The sequence below is a fragment of the Anomalospiza imberbis genome, chromosome 9 (genome assembly GCF_031753505.1).
Source record: "Anomalospiza imberbis isolate Cuckoo-Finch-1a 21T00152 chromosome 9, ASM3175350v1, whole genome shotgun sequence".
NCBI lineage: Eukaryota > Metazoa > Chordata > Aves > Passeriformes > Viduidae > Anomalospiza > Anomalospiza imberbis.
Genome location: NC_089689.1, coordinates 29,481,989 through 29,501,968, shown reverse-complemented (window position 1 = coordinate 29,501,968; position 19,980 = coordinate 29,481,989). Strand labels below are relative to the sequence as shown.

Here is a 19,980-nt window from a genome sequence, read left to right as displayed (position 1 = left end):
CAGTGTCACGGAATTACGGAATGGTTTAGGTTTAGGAAGGAGCTTTAAGATTTTCAAGTCCAGCCGTTCCCCAGCAGTGCCAAGGCCACCACTTAAGCTATGTCCCCAAGTACCACATCCACACGGGTTTTAAATCCATGCAGGGATGGGGACTCCACCACTGCCCTGGGCAGCTGTGCTAGGACCGGACACTTTCCATCAGGAACTTTTCCCTAAGATCCAATATAAACCTTCCCTGGCACAACTTGAAGCCCCTTCTCCTCCTCCTGTCCCTGTTCCCTGGGAGCAGAGCCTGACCCTGTCAGGGAGTTGTGAAGAGCCAGAAGGGTGCCCCCGAGCCTCCTTTTCTCCAGGTGAACCCCCCAGCTGTCCCAGGTGCTCCAGACCCTGCCTGTCCTGTGGCCAGCAGCAGGATGTCCCCACAGGCCCTGGCTCAAGTGACCACCCCACAGAGCCCCAGAAGGTCAGCATTAGCAAAGCCTTGAGGAAGCTGAATTTTGTTATAGCTCTAGTTCTCAAAAGAAAGGTAACATTCCAGAAACTGAAATTACCTGATCCAGAGATTTTTTTTTTCTACTAAATGTCTCCCCTCAAAGAAAATAAGCTGGTACCTGTGTTCAACCTTAAAAAGAGAAGCTGGCATTTTTCTGAATTGGTGGTACCTGGATTTGGAACAAACTGAAAAAGACTCTGCAGATACAACCAAGATCTCTAATCTCACCTCCTCCAGGGCAGGAAAGGTAGAACCTGCCACGGAGACTTTGCATATGTCCTCACTTAAAAAAATGGATAATGAAACCCTTCCTGGCAGCAGGAGGACCAGAAAATAAATGAGGTTCCCTGTGTAGTGCTGTGTCATATTTTTTACCTGCAGCAAACCCAACTCTTTCCACGTGCAGTGATTTCTCAGCTAAGCCCTTCTTTCAGCTTTAACCATTCCCTTCCTAAAATGCAGAGAGAGTTGCATATGAATTCCTGCCACATCTAAAAAGGCTGTTTTTACAAACAAAAGAAATGTAAATAATGGACTGCTCACTTTGTAGTGTCTATTCCACACAGTGTCTCATTATTTCCCAACTCCTTTTTAGACAAGGAGATGAGAATTTCTGCTTTACCCACATTTTGCCTGAGGCAGCATTTGCAGAGCTCAGTCAGAGCTGAAAATCACTAAATATTTTTGGGGCTTCAACTTCTTTTAGACAATTCTGAAAATGGAAATGATACCTGTGGTACTTGCTAAGGGAAAGCCATGGAAAACTCAAAGCTCACCAGGAATCCTGCCTGAGTGTGTAAATCAGCCCAGCTCTCATTTTGTCACTGACATTTACTTGCCCAGTGTAAGATTACAGCAGAGTAACAGCAGAGGGCAGGACTTGGGGCACATAAAAATAACTTTGCAGCACTACTTGCTGCCCTCACACATGAGGTCACATACATTTAATGGTTATTTTAAACTCAAACACTTTTAAAGCATCCAGTGGCCAGGGTCGTCATTTTTTTTCCACATTAAATATTTAGAGGAACCAGGAAAATATAATAAGCTGAATGCTTTTAGTACCTCAAAGATGGCTTTCATTGCTGTTGCAGCCTAAACTTGGTGTACTTCAGTCTTCTCATTTCAGCTGCCCTGGGAATAATTAATTGCTGTTAACAGTCAAGAGCCCAAGACAAACCTTCGTTTCTCTCAAATGATGTTATTTCCTTATTGCATATGGAAAGGCAGACTTTATTTTATATAAAAGAGTCTAAAATCAGGCAGAAATTACAGAACGAGGGTAAGATAAGGATTTTCAGCAAATGACCAAAAAAAAAAGGGAAATAAACAAATCCTTTATCAAGTGACAAAATACAATGAGCCTCATCCCTTTATACTTCTCACATCAAAACCACAGTAATGTTTAATTAGGAGCCCATTCCATGAAGTTATTTTCCTCAGTGAAGCAGTTCTAGCCTGTGAGGAATTACAATCCATGGTATGGAAAACAAGAGCATATTTAGGGAAACAATCCTTTATAAAGCACAGTTATAATACAACTGGCAGCTGGATTACTGAATAGCACTAGTTTTTATTGTGCCTCAGTGTTTTCATGCCAAAATCATCAAGAAATGTAAATGTATGCCAGCTTTTTCAGAAGGACAAGACTATGAATTGTCTAAAAGCTGCCCAAGGCTAACCCTGGTTGAGCGTGGCTGCTCCCAGCCCTGGCACTGGGAGGTTTAACATACAAGGGAGTGTACACAGCTGTAAATCCACTCTTCCTGCTCATTCAGGGCCATCACGTGCTGAGAGACCTGCACAAGAGAAAGCAGAGGTGAAAGAGAATTCTCTTCGCTGGAAAACTGTTACCCAATGTGCTGTGGAAGCAAAGTGTTCAGTACTTGTGTCACTAAATGATGACTATTCATCGTCTACACTGACAGATATTCAAAAATTACTCTTGAATGTAACAGCAGAATATCCATAAGGGCTAAGCTTATAGTTTATACTGAATGAAGTCTAAATTCAAATTTAAAACCACCTTACAGGATGAGGCAATAGATATTCAAAGTGTCAGCAGCAGTTTAAATAGGCCCCAGCCTTGCCTGTGTCATGGGACTGGTCTTTTTACTACAGGCTTGGATGAATCCACCCTGGAAAGCTGGGAAATGTAAAATAGCTTGGATGCCTCTGCTTTTAAAAAAAGAGAGTGTACTTTCAGAAAAAGAAAACCAGGGGGTTATTCATAAATACAGGAAGAAAAACATCTGCATTTGTAATGCGTTTTCCATCACATTCCATCCCCCAGGACCCTCATTTGGAATTGTCACTAAAGCCTGGCCAGCTCTGCAGCAGGGCTCAGCAATCAAGTTGTCTCACGGTTAACACGATCCCCAAATCAAGTTTAACAAAAGTTAACCACCAGCAAAGCACAGTGTGCACAAGGACTGCAATATATTTATTTTTTTTTCTGATTAGTGCATGCTTGGTCTGTTCTCACAGGCATCAATATGTGGGATTAAAAATTGCTAAGTGGAAAAAAAATAAAATACAGCCTTAGAAAAAGAGTATTAAAAATATTAGTGAATGGTGCATGTATAGAATGGACAAGTGAAGCAGTCCCATGTATGAAAAAGTGAATTATGGATTTTTATAGCAAACAGCACAGGAAAACAGAGATACATTAAATACATTGTCAGCTTTGAAATATCAAAAAGTGCATCTAATCTCTTCTGGTCAGAAGATGCCACTGTCCACATGCTCATTACCATGATAAAAGCCCTACAAAAAGGAAATCTAAAGATGTCACCTGATTTTCTCTAAAGTTGGCTAAGCAATAAAAAGCCTTACCATCATGGATTTTGGAGCCACTTCCACAGCAAAAACTGTCAGTCCCCTGTTGTTCAGGCAGTTCTTACTCTGCTCATTGTTGACATGAATTATCACTTTATTTTCAGACTGCAGGTGAAAAAACACGAAGGAATCATTAGACATTCCTGGTTAAGCGTCTGTTCTTTGTGTAACAACTGCACACTCCTTGGACTTCCTGTAACCTGCTGTTTTTGAGGGATGGAAATGCTTCATGGATACTCTGAAGAGTAACAGATACTCTTTGAAGAGTAACAGTTTCAAATGCACCTTAGCACCACAGTCATGGTCTAAAGTAATTTAAGATTCATTGAAGCACCACAAGCACTTGTGAAGATACAACCTGGCCTTGTATCTTCCCAGCCTGTCCAGATTCCCCCCGTGGAGCTTCCCCAGCATTCCCACCCAGCTTGGGGAGACCTGGAAACCAAACCCAAGGGGTATAAACAGAGTGGGCAGAGATCTGGGGCAGAGAGCATCCAGTTGTCTCAGTGCAGCCCTGATCTCCTTCTCTGACATATCCCCAAACATAAAAATAACTCTGGAATAGCCACCCTAAAGGGCGAAGTGCAAAGCCAAATCCAGAGTTCCAGGAGCCTCAGCATCCAGTCCTAATATTAGCCCCCCAAGCCACCCCCTTTTGAATGTCTGGACATTTAAAAATACACTTCTTGCTGTGATCTTTTAAGATTTAAAGCATCTGAAGTTTAACATCTTACTGTGCCGTGTTTATTTACTCACAGCTCCTGGTATAAGGGAAACTGAGAACATTCATTGTGATCTATGGAAAAAAGTTCATAATCTCACCAACCACTTTTACTTGGATTTACAACTTTCAGCTTGAATTACTAATAAAGCACACCTGGAAGAATAATCAGGTGAAAACTCATCCATAACACACTCCTTAAAAAAATCACTGCTCTTTGACTTTCTTATGGACACTGAAAATATTCAGCAGCGTAAATGCTGTGATCTTTGCTCTTGCTGTAATTGCATTTCCTGCTGTTAGTGTTTGTTTCCTCATATGATGATGATACTGTGCCAAAATAATGAAAACTTGGGATGTGAGCACAAAAAATACTCAGTTTCTATATGGTAGTTAGAACTGCTTGCCTCATTATAACAATCTGCCCCTTCCAGGAGCACTGACCCAGGCTCTTCTGAAGTCACAAGCAGTGTTTTTTTTTAATGAAACAGTCAAAACCTGCTTTCAGGAAGAGCAATTCTCAAATATGACCCAAGGAAGGAGGAGGAACAGTAAATAGACATGAACACAAAGTACAGTATGGAAGTTTCAGGCCATACCTTATTTTCAATCACAGAGGTGATTCTGCTGCCTGATCTGTAGGTGTAGATGCAGATGTTCTCAGAGGCATCCAGCACTTTGGCCTCTCCTTTATGAACCACAGACCTGCAGACAGCCCTGCTGAGCTGGGAGCCTCCTGCCCCCAGGGAAATGGCTTTAATTCTGGGTTTGCACCTCTCTGCACAGATGTCAATGACAAAGGGGCAGGCCTGCAGTGAAGAAGACGAGTTTTAGCATCACTCCAGCTGTAGTTTTTCCCCCTCAGATTTTCACCCACAGCTCCTAAGTGTTTTCATATTTGAACTAGAATGACCCAGGTATATAATATTAAATATTCAGGCAAATATTTAAACTGTGAGCTGTGGCAATCTTTTTCACCAAATGAAAGCCCAGGACAAAGTAGCTTTTTTCAGGCCATTCCCAGTACACTTGACATAGCTCAACACAGAAAACCCTTCTTTGGACAGCAAAGTGTCCAGGAATTAAGATGAAACCTGAATGTATTCCAGTGTCTGAAATAAACCTGCCACACCGTTGCTGTTTGTGCCACCCCACAGAGATTTAACACCTCTGCAATGTTGCATTGAGCACTCTGGGAGTATCTTGGGAGTATATTTTACTCCTGGTGTAACAACCAGGGGTTTGTATTTTCTCAGACTCAGCCCCAGCACCTCAATTCCCTTCCAAAGGCTGTTGGAATCCACCAGGGTTTCTCAAGTTCTGTCTCATTGCTCCCAAAACATCAATCTGAAACTATTTGAAATCAAGGAATTAAAGAGTTAAGTGAGAGACACGAGTTAACAGCTGGAGATATTTAGATTAATTTTGGAACCATTTGAGAGCTGTGCTGTCCTTTGGAAAGCAGAGGCTGGAGCCAGAAACCACAGCTGGAATAAGGCACAAAACACCTTCCTGAAATTCCTAACTGGAGAAGAACCTCCCCAGAATGCTCTTTTTTGGAGGAGGGCTCTCTCTTGTGGCTGAAATGCAGAAAAAAAGCCTTGCACTGGCTTGCCAACCACAAGTCAGAGGAAAAGGGCTCATCCTTAAATCCTTCAGCATCATCCCAAAATTTGCACTAAGAGGCAATTGATATATTTCATACTGACTATTTTTAGGTCTTGATATATTTTGTATACTGACTACATTGAGCTGTTTAACAAAATTAAATAGTATTATCACACAGTGATCCTAAAAATCTGTTTTTCCTGGGAATTAAATGATTTAATTATCTGTATATTTAATGCTTTAATTTTAATACCTTTTTTCTCTTCATAAAAGAGATCCTCTTTCTTTAGAAAGAATTAGTGACATCAGAAATATGTAATATGTATTTCAGAATATAAAAACAAATAAATAATTTTTTAAATCTCTAAGTGCACAGAAACAGAGAAATAATGCCTGGTCCTGCAAAGTAAACAATGTGTGACCCAAACCCTAAAATGTTAATGAAGCATTAAAATTTTGTGTTGAACCTCTTCAGACACTGTTGTGAAAGGCACCAATAGCAGAAATAGTTATGTCTGGAAACTAGGAATTCTGAATCGCGTGGAAAAAAATTATCTTTATCCACTTCTCTTGTGGTTTGGGCCACAAAATTGACTTTTTAAAGGAGAGAAAGTCCTGTTTTTTCTAAATTTGCTGACAGGCCACAGTTTACCATGCTTATCTTCCTATAACTCCCCACCAACAGAGTGCCTGGATTCTTTTATCAGATACAATCCAAAATCCCTTCCTCTTTAACCCCATAACATCCTGGCTTTCTCTAAAGCAAAAGAACATTCCTTTTTTCCAAGATCCAAATGATATGCTAAGAATCAGGACAGTGACAGCCCTGGATGGTGGCAGTGGGTCCCTGCCCTCCTGCAATCGGTTTGTGGCAGGCACAAAGATTGCAGCGGTTAAATGTACAGGGATTTTTGTTCTTTTGTGCCTCTCCTACCTCTGTCATTTCTAAGGCTTTGTTGTAGCCCAGGGACAACAAAGTGACCCAAAGGTCCCAAGGATCCCCATCCCGGTCGTTGGCTTCCATGAGATTCAAATCCAGAAATCCTTGTCTTGTTAGTTCATTCTTCTTCATCTCAAAATTTTCTGTGTCAAAGGAATAAAAACAGCGCTTAAAAATCTGTTCTCTCTGCAAACACCTTTATCCTTCCAAAGGCAAAATCCCCCTCCTGTTAGCAAGGCTGAAAAGATGGAGCCAACTTAGAGCCTCAGGATCTCCAAGATTATTTGGGAAAGAATGTCCTTGACCAGGCATGTGCTGTTTGCAGAGCTCCCCTGTGGATTTGGGATAATGCCTACAAACATTGGATAGCCCCAAAAAGGGGGATTTCAAAATAAAAAGAATTCACATTGATTTTTTTTTCCTAAAAGTTTGTGGCTGAGCTTTGCAAAATGGGGTATTTTAGGAATGGGAAATGAAAGCCAGGTGGAGCCAGCACCTTGAAATGCTTCAGGTCCTTGATACAGAAATGATTTACTTAGTTCCTAAAAAGCAATAAAATTCCAGTAATCCTAACACCCCTCTCTAGAGAGAATATCATAGATCCACCACTCTAATGTCAGCCAACACATAATTGAAATGTCCTTGTGTCAGGGACTTTTAAAAATGGTTTTCTCATCTTCATAACAATGCTAAATCTTTACTATATATTATTAAAAAGGGATTACCAATTTAATAAATCTATCCAAGGGTACAGATGCTGTAATAAATGGCTTGAACTTTGGTGTCAAGATTGATGATATTCATGTGAACCCTTCCTCTGATTGATGACCTGGTGAAACATTCCCCAGCTTCTCCTCCTTCCCCTCTTATTTATTCACACATTTCCACCCCTCCTACTTGTATCACCCTGACAAAGCCATCAAGTGTGGAAAAGCACATCCAGGCATCAATCAGAGGAGAAATTCAGTTCTAGAAATGTATTTTTGTAGGAGTTTTCCATCAGTTAGGAAAAAATTCTGATACCTCAGAGTGTTTTGGGAAAAGATAACTAATAGGGCTTGCCAGATTTAAAGTATTTTGGCCAATGTGCCACATCTTCCAAAGGAATTATGTCAAACATGACATGGAATTATAAAAGGAGACACTGGTGACCCACAAAAACTCTGGATGCCAATTTGTAGCACCAGATCCACACTAATTAAATGTCCCTCTCCACACTTTGTGAGATAAAAAAAGCAGCACCAGCCCAGTCTGCACAAAGGAGATGGATTAAACAAATACCTGTGACAGTTTCCTTCCCCATATGATCCAGGATTACAAACCCTGTAGGTTTTGGCAGCTACAAAACAATTAGGAAGGAGAAGAATTTTCTTAGCAGAAGGTCAGTGGCAGACACAGCAGAACGAAGCGAAGCAAAGGACAGGAGACTGGAAAAGAAGAAAAGAAAAAGAAAGGAAGAAGAGAAAAAGATCTGCACATGTTCTCGGAATAGGTACAGAATACCCAGTTTTATCCGGCTTGGAAGTTAATTGATAGCCTTAATTAGCCACAGTAATGAACTTACCCTTACACACAGCCCAGGCTTCCTGGTCACACTTCTCCCCACTAGTCCTCAGCTCAAAGAAGTTGTACTCCTCCAGACTCAGGAGGCCATTCCCATCCAAATCAATTGTTTCAAATATATCCAACAGAGCAGCTCTGAGGGATGAAAAAGGCCAAACCATTTCCAAAGGCTTCCATCTCCTCTTACTGTCTCATACCACTGCCAAGAACTGTTCAGTCACTTTGAGACTATTCTGCACAAACAGTACTTCAGGAAAATCCGGATGCAAAAAGCAACATTTTAGCTGGAAAAGAGGTTTTTACTCCCATCTTTGAGAATAACACTCACCGGAATTCGTTGGTGAGAGCCAGTTCTCCATCTTCATCCCTCCACACCAGTTTGGCTTCTCCAGTAATTTGGGTTTTTTCCTTCCTCAGCCTGCAGCCAGTTGTGAAAGGGAGCAGCCAGTAAACCCCAGATCCAAGCTCCCCTCTCCAGCCAAACATCTGCTCTTAAAGGAAGACAGAAAAGTTTGTAGGAACTTCTCAAATGATGCCTTTCTTTGTTGCCAGTAACAGTCATACAAAAGTGATTAATTACTTGAAAACACTGGGAATGCTGGGTTGTCACCTAAAAAAAAAAGGCTGTGTGATGTCACTTTAAAGATTAAAAAACAGTGAATCTCTTAGAATAAAAGTTAGAAAAACAGACAGGAGAGAGAGGAAGGAAGAGGGGGAAAATAAGTTCATGCTCTGTTATTTCTGCTTCAGGAAAAGAATATTCTGTGCACTATGAAGTTCAAATGGCAAGGGGAAAGAAAATTCAAGGAAATTTAAACAAATTTTGCCTTGGGAATGTTGTGTTTGAAGGTGCAGAAACACAACTGAGTTTTTACAGAGTAGCTGTAAACATACCCAGCAACTCAGCAGTTCTGGGTACAGCTGGAATTCCTTCCAAACCCATGGAATTCACACCTCCAGCATTAACACACACACTAAAAAATAACAATTAAAATAGGAATACACCACAAATCTCTAACCTCTTTGTTTTGGAGTTCAGTAAAGCTCACAAGCTGTAAATTCTCTTGGCTTTCATTTTCCTTCAGAATAAACAAAGCTGTATCCACTGACAACCAGTGACAAGATTTTCCTAAAAAGAAAAATATCCCCCAAAAAATGCTGAATAATAATAATAATAATGGCCCATAATTGTTTTTCTTTGCATCTCAAAATAGATATTCCCATGGTATTTATTGATCCCTGGTGATGAAAAATGGGGAAAAAATCCTATTCTATGCTACTGGGATTTTCTTCCTGTTTAGGCCAAGCAGATAAATTGTTCCAAGCCTTGTCTTACAGATAATTATTAATTTTGTCATTAAGAATTATTGATAAAATAGTTCTGTCATTAAGGGTCAAGAATATCAAGGAATGGTTACACACCACACAAATTTGTTTAAAAAGCCAGCCTAGGTGACTTTAAAACAATTTTGGGGTTAAAAGGCTCCTGTTTTATGGGATTAAAAAGGGAATATTCTACTTGGGGGGGAAAAATAAATCCAATGTAGCAACTGGATGAAGCCCCATGGTAAATCTCCAAGCCACCAGCATTTTTTAAGAAGCAAATGAAATATAAACCCACTCACCTTCTGCCTGGGGGACACTGAAAGGTTTGATGGTGATACAAAGTGCAGATCTTTGGGGTAAGTGCAGCCTGTACTTGTGACTGATGATTTCCCCGTTTTCCTCCAGGTAGAAGCAGCCTTTGGATTGTGCACGTTGCCATTCCTGGAAACCAAGCAAATATTAAGGGCTTTCTTCATTTTGGATGAAGATAAAAGTGCTTTCCCCGAAATGTGAATTAATTTGATTATTGAATAAACCCTGCATAAAACACGCCATGAGATACAGCATCACTATACTTTTATTTTTTTAAAAATCCCAAATAGTCCTTTTTGTAGACAAATTTTGCAAAGTAACATTGCTTCACTTGTGAAAATGCCTGACAAGCACAGAGACTACCCCAAGGCTCCCATAGCTGAAAATTAAATTGGAATTGCCACAAAGATTCTGCTAATTATATTTGCAAAGAGCTGACAGCATTGAGTAACTTAAATACAAATATTATACACTTTGCAGCTCCCTTTCTGCTGTTCTTTGGAGGTGTGGAATTTTTTTTAAATAAGATTTCGCTCAAGAAGTCCTAAAATACTTTCAAAATAAATTGGCTGTGGAAAAGACAAAGATTAATTAAAAATAAAGTGGGATGTCCAATCCCTGGCAGGCACTGCTATCCAAGTCCCTCCCCTCTTATAATTTGCCATAATCTTTTCATTGTGGGCACAACCTGCTGGAGAAGTTGTTAGGGATAATCTTTAAGTGCAGCTATTTCTGGACCATGGAGCCAGAGATCAGCCTGGCCAACTTTTATGGAGCAGAATAAACCTAATTAACAAATCCATCCAATCATTTTATACTCCTCTTTAACCATGAAACCAGATTTGTAGTGACAGGACAAGGAAAAGGGGGACCAATCATAAAAAATAATCAGGAAAAAAAGTGGTCAGAGACAAAATATTCCTGGGATGTAATGGTGAGAGTTTAACATGGAACAACAGCTGGGGTTGTGTCAGTCAAAAAGTGGATAATGGGAGCTGGGATTAACACGAGTCAGTGACAGAATTCCAGCATGGAGCTCAGCCTCTTGCATCAGTTCCACTGCTAGTCCTAAACTGGTTATTCCAACACTTCATGACTCCTGACTTGATCTAAAAGGAAATTTTAAAAATGGATTCTTTTTTCTTCAGACTTGACACATCTGAAATAACTGGTTGTTTGCTCCAAGTTTGATACCTGCCAAAACTGTTGGACAAAAACCTTATCCTTATGCTTTCCTTTTAGGAATTCAAACCCTGTTACTCTGGCAGAGAGCGTAAGTGGTGCTAGAAGTCCTAAATTACCAAAATGCAAACAGGTATGTAAAACTGGGAAGCTAAAAGAGGATTTTCTGATTGGATTTTCCTCTGTCACTTCAAAGCAGAAGAGAAGTTGTTGATTAATAGCTGAAGTAGGAAATGCTGAGTTAGAAATTTTAATTGGAAAGAAATGTTAGGCACTACCTGCTGCTGGTCACTGCTACTGACATTTCAGTTAATATTGAAAATATCCACACATTGATGCATAACTCCTAATAAAAAGCAACGACTGAGAGGAATTTTCTAAGGGTTTTTAACTCTAGACATTTCACCATGTTCTTTCACTGTTTTCCTCTGTCAGAAATGTAAAGCTGGTGTTGCTCCTGAGGGCAATATTTTCTTACTTAAACAAAAAGACAGGCGAACAAAAATATAGAATAAAATTCTTGGATATAAGATGAATAAAAAGAATTTTGGGGTGGTGGATTCTGATTCACACCACAAATAAATCCCTGGGTATTTATTCATTGATTCTGGCAGAGCTTGCATTGTGCAAAATGAAGTTTAAAATAATGAATAGCTTATTAACAGGAAACATTTAATTGATAATCTATTGATATTATATAATATTATATATTAATATTAACACAATTAATCTATAATAATTTTTCTTAATAGGGAATATTTAATTAATAGGAAATAAACCTTTCCATGTTTATGGATTGATTTCAGTTTCTGGATGATGCCAAGCAATACTAATCAATACCATTTTTTTTCAGTCAGTTTTTACTGGCCTGTAGAAAGAAGCAAGAATCCAATCTTGGGGAAGTGTGTGCTGGTTTTATACACCCCACATCATGTTTGAACAAGGTGAGATTGCAGGTTAAATTGCATGGAGGTCCAGCTACCTAAACAGACTGCACAGAACCCCTGGGAGATGATGTTTGGAAATTTTAATATAGAACAAGTGTCACTGTATAGCAATGGGGAAGATATAAAGGACTTCAGAGTTCAATAACAAATCCAGAGTTGTTATTTGAAACCAAAATGCAGCTCCTGAGGACAATCAGTTCAGTTTTCCAGCAGCAGTTACACTGTGTGGTCAGAACCATTTTTTCCCTTTTACACAGGAGTCTCCAGGTGCACATTTTTAATGTATCCCAGCAGTTCCCAGTTAATGTTTTCTGTTTCTACAGCTATTATTTTCTGTTGAAAGAAAACTAGTAAAGGTTCAGTCAAGAAAGGGAAAACAAAGAGAAAAAGATCAATATTAACACTCTACAAATATTGACTTAGCAAAGTGACTTTGTTGTCTCTCTCCCCAAGGAATTTGTATTGAATGAGTGATTTATTTAAAAGAAAATACTGATAGAACATATTAGTCTAACCAAAAATCAATATTTTCAGGTTATAGCATCTATTTACCAAGCGATGCACAAGAAACTGAATATGCTCACAGATCTGTTATTTATTTCCAATTACCTTTCATGCAAAGGTTTATGATACACAATCTTTCAGACTACTTGAGCATTTAAAGTTCTCACCAACCTAATAAATTATTCAATTTTAAATTTCTCAAGAAGTCATTAACTGTTTTCTCCAACAGTGGTTTCATTTATAAAAAACATATTTTTTTTCTATTAAACCTTCACACCTGAAAAATTATTTCCAATAACTTGCTGTCAGCAAAACCAACAGTATATAAAAATGTTAATAACAATACATATCAAGAAAGCTTTCAGTAGTTTATAGCTGCCCTTGACAAACTGTTAATAAAACATAAGACACCATTTTTCTCTGATTTCAGCTTCTTTAAAATGCAGTAACACAGGTGCCTAGGGGAAAACACCCTCATTTCAGTGTGATACCTTCATTGTGTCAGGCTCAATAATTAGCTTTGTGTTCCTGCTGCTGCTGGCACCCACAGAGACAGTGGTGGAGGTGGAAGCTTTGCTGCTTTGAGCTGATGAAGGTCTTGAAGGAGCTCTGCTGTCACCTATAAACAGAGATATTGAATTACAGTTACATTATTTCAACCCTCTCCTAGTGCTATTTACCATAAACCTTGCATTTAGAAGCACAAAGAAAATTGGATGACAAGAACTCCATCAGAGAACTTCCCTTCATCACTGTTGTGTCGTTTTTGCACCTCTTTGATTTGAAGCAACTTGGAACAGCACAAACTACATCCCAAAATTTTATACTTGGTGCCTCTGCAGTCTGTTCCCTGTGGAGCTTCTCCAGTTTGGGAAGGTTTTGAAGTGTCTTTGCAACTTCAGGAAGGACATTAAACTGTCCACAACTTAATTAATTGTGCTAGAAAAGCAGCCTCAATAGTTGAAACAAACACACAGCTTACTGAGAAATGTTTAGGGTTTCATCTCTGATCTAGGAAGGAAATAAATAACTTGCCTATATTGCAACACCTGAGCATTCATTTTCTCTCTTCCCTCTGGACTGTGTCACATGAAAATCAAAAGAATCCACCCTTAGGAATCTGAGAGTTTTACAGATGCAGCCATTTGAACATATTTTACTGACACATTGATGTGATTGCTGCAGTAGAAATTATATTCATCAATAAAATCTTCAGTAATCTGAGAAAAACTAAACAAAACCTCAACTGCTCATTCAGCCAGAGCTTCATCTCCAACAGAAAGAAAACATAAAATATAAGAACTTATAATACCTTTAGCCAGTTTGTGATCAGTTTTCCTGGAGACCCTCGGGGATGGTTTTGGCACTGGCAGTGTGACTCCTTCAGGGAAATTTTCACTTTGATTCCCAAAGTGCTGCTGCCTCAGTCGAGGGTCAGTTTCCAGCCTGCTCCTTGCAGCTTTGCAGCACTGCTCACTCGTGCTTAAGTACAGCTCACAGAACTGGAGAGAATAAAAGAGTATTTCACTTACCAGGTTACATTTCTCAAAAGGTTTTAAGGAGTAAAATGTAGCACTAGCAATGAAAGCACAGCTCAGCAAATGGAATGCACTTCCTCTTCAAGCCCAATATAATTTTAATTTTCATTAATCAGGACAACCACTCAAGTATCACAGTAAAATGCAGCCATGATTCAACAAGGAGGTCCAAATATTGACCTCCTTCAGAAGTCACACTAAAAATTAAGTGTGACTTTCAACTCTTCCTTTCTAGATATTGGAAGACTGGTTTTTAACAGGATTCTTACCAGCTCTCCTCCTATGAAACCATATTTATGTACAAGTCTTTGTGGGCTGTTTATTCAGTGGAAAATTTACAATCCTGGGGAGTAAGGGCACCACTAATGCTCATATTGTCAATAACACAAGAACAAACATCACTTTTGGCCATACCTTGTTGTAGTCAAGTTTGCCATCGCAATTAAAATCGGCTTGTTTAGTAATGCTGGTCACTTCCTCCCAGGTCATTTTATCACCGCTCTGCAAGGAAAAAAGCAGCTCAGTTTGGGTTCCTAATCAAGAATCCTGTTCACCTACAGCACAAATTCCATAAACAAAGGAAAAGTCTTTTTATATTCTTTCAGAGAATCTTATCTTGCAATAGATTTCAACTGATTTTTATTTGAATCATGAAAACAGAGGTCAAAATCGTTAAAAATTTTGTCTTTACAATGCTACTAAATATCAAAGAGATCAACTGTATCAGTTTGTGTAATTCTGTGGTGCCTTCTGGAAACCCACCATGAAAATCTTCCATCAAATGGGGAATCCCAGCTCTCAGTACCATCTAATTTCCAAAATCTCCACTAATTAAAGATGGGTAATTAAGTTTCTAGTGATACTCACTGTTGTTAGAATTTTACAAAGTTCATCATGTGAAATATATCCAGCCTTATCTGTGTCTATTTTACCGAATGCTTCAAGCAGTTCATTTTTTGTAGCTGGCTTTTCTTTTTTTAAAATAGCACAAAAATCATCAAAATTCAGTGAAGATGTCTGTGAAGTCCAGTATTTGTTAATGGTCTTCTGAGAAGGATTTCTTCCAGCCTGCTGAAGTACTGAATAATAAAACACAATATTAAATATATATTCCAGCTGTTAGAAAAGGAGTTTTCTCCAAACATCCTTGAGTCACTTTCCATGTTCAGATTTTTTTAAGGCCAAATCACTCCAAGAGAAAAGTGGGTCTGAAGGACAGTTTTGGTTACGATCTTAATCAAAATATCCATAAACTCAAAGACAGTCTGAAGTGTAAAATTCAGCCTATATCCAGTGTCTTAATATCAAAAATATATTATTTTTAAATCTGCACATTATTAGATCCTATTTCTACTAAGACCAACATCATCTTTGCACTTTCTTTGCCAAGAGCTGAGATTTAGAGTAGAATTTATCTGAGACAATATTTTGTGTCATGCCTATACATTTGAACATATCAATTCAAATTATACATGAATTTTAAGGGAAAAATGATACCACCAGGCAGCCAATGTCACACATGCAACCAGTGCCGTGGGTGTTACACCTGGCATTCTCCAAAATGAATTTGCTGGATCTATTTGCCTCTTCAAGGTCTTTTCTGAAAACATCCTCTCAGTTTTCAGTGTGATAAAGGCATTCTGTTAAAAGGAAATTAAATTCAAATGCACAGTCTATCTGAAATGAGAGGGATGCTTTTATATCTTCCCAAATAATCTTTAAGGGAAGCACAGGAGATCCTCTGTCTCCACCTGGGCTGGCATTTGATTTTGAGCCAGCTGAGCAGTGCCCAAGCCTGTGCTGGGAACTGCTGAGGAGCATCTGTGAAATGAGGCAGTGGCATCATGACAATGCTCAGTGGGACCCGTGTCACCAGCAGACCAAACAAAGAAACCAACAAACCAACCAGGCACCTCTGCTGTTAATCCCTGCCTCAGTGCCAAGCACTAAATAAAGGTTTGTGCCCTGCCACCTCTGCTGGAGGAGCCAGAACAGAGCAGGGATCACGTCTTTATCTGAACCATGCCTGGGCACAGAGCAACGGTTTGGGGATTTCAGTGTCAAGGGCAGCCAGGGAAGGAAGGGCAGTGACTCTGGGGGTTTGCTCCCATGGAAAGGAGAGTTCCCTGCAATGTCAGTGCAGCGCATCATTGTATTTGACAGATATCCTTCAAACATACAATCCTAAATTTTATATCTCCAGGGAGATCAGCACTTGCCATTCCATCCATGCCTCCCAATTTGTATTTGTGAAAGCTCAAATCAGACTGCACTTTTTATTTATATTTCTTTATGGTCTGGTTCTGCTAAATCACTCCAGACAGGAAGTTAAGCTACCATTTGGGGATAAGTAAAACTCCTACAAATAAAATTTCCCAGGGCCAATCTCTCAGTGAGCACTTTAGTTTGGAATATCAGCCAAACTTCATGAAACAAGAAATGCTTAAACATTGGCACCACTCGTTTGAGAAATGCCAAAATTTACTTAAGATGAAGTGTAAGTCTTTAACTCTCAATGCTTACAAATTCTAAAATAAATTCTTAAATATCTCTGGAAGGATTGAGAGTCTAAACAACTAACTGCCCTCTCTAAGTTGACCTTGAAAGCAAAATGCCCAAACACTTGCTGTGTAGCCAAGTGGCATATGGATAGAGCTGAAAGCCAAAGCACTTATTAGAGAGATGACATTTGCTCACACCACCCCTCTGTTAAAATCCAGATTATCCCAAACTATCATTAGGATGTCATAAAGGCCCTTTTATTGCAGCTGGGAAAGCCTGGAGAGCACCAAGTCACAAGCTGTGGGAATAAGCTTGTTAATGGGCGGAATTTCATGTTCTGCTGTAGGGAAAGAAGCTACAATCAGCGCACTCAGCTATTACAGTGGTGGTTTCCATGAGAAACCTTTTTAAAAAGAACAAAATTCTCTAAGGAAAAAACAAATCACCACCCAAAGAGAGCACACAATCCTACAACTCCAAGAAAGTGCAAAGTTGGAATAGTATTTGCTTGAGGAATTTTACCTGCCATAGTGAAACCGCCTTCAAAACTGAGGTTATTTATTACTCAGTCTTACCTTACTCTTTCCTTATCTTACCTTGTCACTAAGATACATTATTAAGAAACCAACTTCCATTTTTCAGGTAAATTTTTCTCACTTCTCTTTGAAATTCCTGAAGTTTTCAAACCAAAGCCCCACAGCTTTCAGTTTCTACCAACAGCCTTATTTAGTGCAGCTGAAGCAGTCAGACATTTGTCTTTTCTGCTGTACTGCTGGCACCACCACCATCACTTATACACAAATAAAGTCTGGACAAAAAAAAACAGAACTTTATATTCCAGTCTGTGGGAGTGAAATTCAGGAGGAGCTGAAATAAGGAGTAAGAATTCTTATGGAACACCAGTTGTGGTGGTTTTCTGTGCCCTTACAGGACAGAGGCCCACTCTAAACTGAACTGAGACCCTTCCTACTGGTGATTTACAAATAAAAATCTATAGATCTATTTTATTATCTATAAATCTATCTAAATTCTGTTTCATTATCTATAATAAAATAATCTACAATAAAATGCCTCTGTCTGGCATTCCCACTTCCAGCAGGCATCCAAAACTACTCTCAATTCCTTAAACCAGTTACTGAGTTTATGCACAGTAAGAGTTAGAGGGGAAAAGAGCCAATCATTACCTAAACTGAGTTGTTCTTTTGAGTTAATATTTTCTAAGCTGCTTTTTAAGACAGTCAGATAAGCTGCTCTGCAGTTCATGTAAAAAATGGCTTCTTCTGCATGCTGGGACTTCTTCACTTGGGAATTTTCCAAATGTGTGGCTTTCTGATTCCCAGGAGTGCTGGCCATCCTGTGGGGGATGAAATTCCAGTTAGAATTTGTAATAGTCTTAGTAACGCCTCTGTTTGTCCTCTGAAACACAGACTAGCCCCAGTTATCCAAACATCCAGGTCATAGACTCTCTTTTCTCTAAATCTGGGATGGGAATAATTGTCTACACTCGTAGGTAAGCACCATGAGATCCACAAGCACAAAGAGTTTGTCACAGTTTATCCTTCACTGGCAGTAAAAATTTTAATTTCACTGTATTTGATATTACAAGTACTATATAAACATTACATAGTCTTGATTTTTGAAAGCACAAAAACACATTTTCATGTTATATGCTAAACAAGGCTTTGCTATCCATGTTTTCTCTTTTTATTCTTATAACTCAACAAAACATATGGATAATAATAAAATTGGTCAAAACTGGAACCCTTAATTTCAAAAAATGCCAGGTTAAGCACGGAATTCTATTTCTTAGAGTTACCTAAATATGAATAATAGAAATAATTGTGCATAAAACTTTAAAAATAAGTGTTCATAAAACTTTGAGCAACTCAGGCCTTTTAAATCCAAGGCCCATACAGTTATAAATGAATGGAAAAAACAAGAAACACATTTTTTTCCTCAATTATTAAAACAACTCAAGGCTGTTTGCTCAGCAATGGTCAGCAAACTCTGACAGCAGCTTTCTGCTTCCACCAGGGGTGATTAAGGTTTTTACAAGGCCATCACAGAGGGACACTAAATCCTGTTGTGCTGCTGCTTTAACAGCTTCTTGTATTATTTTACCCAATGTTGACTTCAGGAAATATATTCCAGTATAATAAATGGAATATCTCAAGTTCAGCAACAAGACAACAGCATCCCAGGGTCTCCTTCAGGACTCATTGGATTTTTACTCAGGAGGCCTCAATCACTGGCACCTTGTTGAGTTATACAGATCTTTTACACTTGGGAAAGGCAGATAATAATTGCTTATCAAGGATGAAGTACCCAATTTGTAACTCCCTGACACTTTAATATTACACAGGCACCAGAAGGACCCCGCAGGGACCCCCTGGCACAGCCTGGCTCCTGCAAACGGGTGTCACTATAATGAAGCACCAGTGTTACACACACGGAATGGAACTGGGGGGAAAGGCAAGGAGGAGGAGAAGAAGAAATGTTAATTTTCCAGTAGCCAGTTTAGAAAATGTGAACTGTTGTTGGTACTCCTCGGACTTCCCATTAGTGAGATATTTCTTACGTGGGCCAGGAAGTGCTGCCAATCCATGGCTGGGAACTCCAGCGAGCAATGGCTTAGTGACGGCAGCACTACCAGCAGCCCCATGGCTTAGGCTGGGACATTTGTACTGGATAAATGACACTTTAGAAAAATAGACAGAGGGGAGCAATCCAGCCCAGGCTTCCAAATAAGGAGAGAGTAGGTTTAGATTAGAGATTGGGAAGAAATTCCTCCCTGTGAGGGTGGGGGGGCCCTGGAAGCTGTGGCTGCCCCTGGAGGCCTGGAAGTGTCCAAGGCCAGGCTGGATGGGTGTTTCAGCAGCCTGGGATAGTGGAAGGAGTCCTTGCCCATGGGTGGAACTGGATGAGTTTTAAGGTCTCTTCCTACCCAAACCATGCCGTATTCTCAGCGCAGAGCACTGCGTGCCATGCCCAGTCCTTCCTTGGCCACCTCCAGGGATGGGAGCTCCAGCCCTCCCTGGGCAGCCCCTTCAAATGCCCAATCACCCTTTCTGTGAAGAAATTCCTCCTGATGCCCAAAGCCAGACCCTCCGTGGCAGCACCGACCTTCACTCACAGGCTCATCCACGCAGAACCACCTCGGCACAGGGAAGCTCTGCCCTGCTCCAGCCCCGAGAAACGAGGAAACTTTTCCCGCATGGATCTCATCCCCTCCCTCCCTCCCTAGCGGGCACAGGGGGGCTTCAAGGGCTAAATGTGCCACCCACCGTAAAAAAAAAAAAAAAAATTCAAAATTACAATCCCCTTCCCCCAGCCCTGAGGGGAATCAGCCCTCCCTCTCTCTCCCTCAGCCCTGCTCGGCGATCCCTGAGGGATCCCTGAGGTGCGTTTGGCCGCCCCGAACCCGCCGCCCGAACATCACCGGCCCCGGCCCGGCTCCTACCGCGCACAGCGGGACCCCACGAGCCCACACGGCCACCGGTCCCGGT

At 40.1% G+C, this 19,980-nt stretch overlaps 1 protein-coding gene across 5 annotated transcripts; it reads right to left on the bottom strand.

Moving 5' to 3' along the window:
* Positions 1 to 583: 583 nt before the first annotated feature.
* EFCAB7 (EF-hand calcium binding domain 7) lies at positions 584 to 19,953 on the bottom strand. Of its 5 annotated transcripts, none has more exons than XR_011001851.1 (14): positions 17,659 to 17,977; positions 14,840 to 15,051; positions 14,387 to 14,473; positions 13,747 to 13,936; positions 12,926 to 13,053; positions 9,789 to 9,930; positions 9,183 to 9,292; positions 8,492 to 8,649; positions 8,165 to 8,298; positions 6,595 to 6,743; positions 4,652 to 4,861; positions 3,329 to 3,436; positions 1,559 to 1,627; positions 584 to 944 (listed from the first exon to the last, which is right to left on the bottom strand). XR_011001851.1 is itself a non-coding variant. In XM_068198953.1 (14 exons), exons 2-14 carry the CDS (start codon positions 17,825 to 17,827, stop codon positions 2,218 to 2,220), a joined length of 1,872 nt encoding a protein of 623 aa, XP_068055054.1. In that variant the 5' UTR covers position 17,828; positions 19,935 to 19,953; the 3' UTR covers positions 1,675 to 2,217. The 5 variants fall into 5 exon arrangements, 3 of the variants coding, with proteins under 3 accessions (XP_068055055.1, XP_068055056.1, XP_068055054.1); XR_011001850.1 differs by having other exon boundaries at positions 1,559 to 2,292; positions 17,659 to 17,976; XM_068198953.1 differs by lacking the exons at positions 584 to 944; positions 1,559 to 1,627 and adding exons at positions 1,675 to 2,292; positions 19,935 to 19,953 and having other exon boundaries at positions 17,659 to 17,828.
* Positions 19,954 to 19,980: the final 27 nt, after the last annotated feature.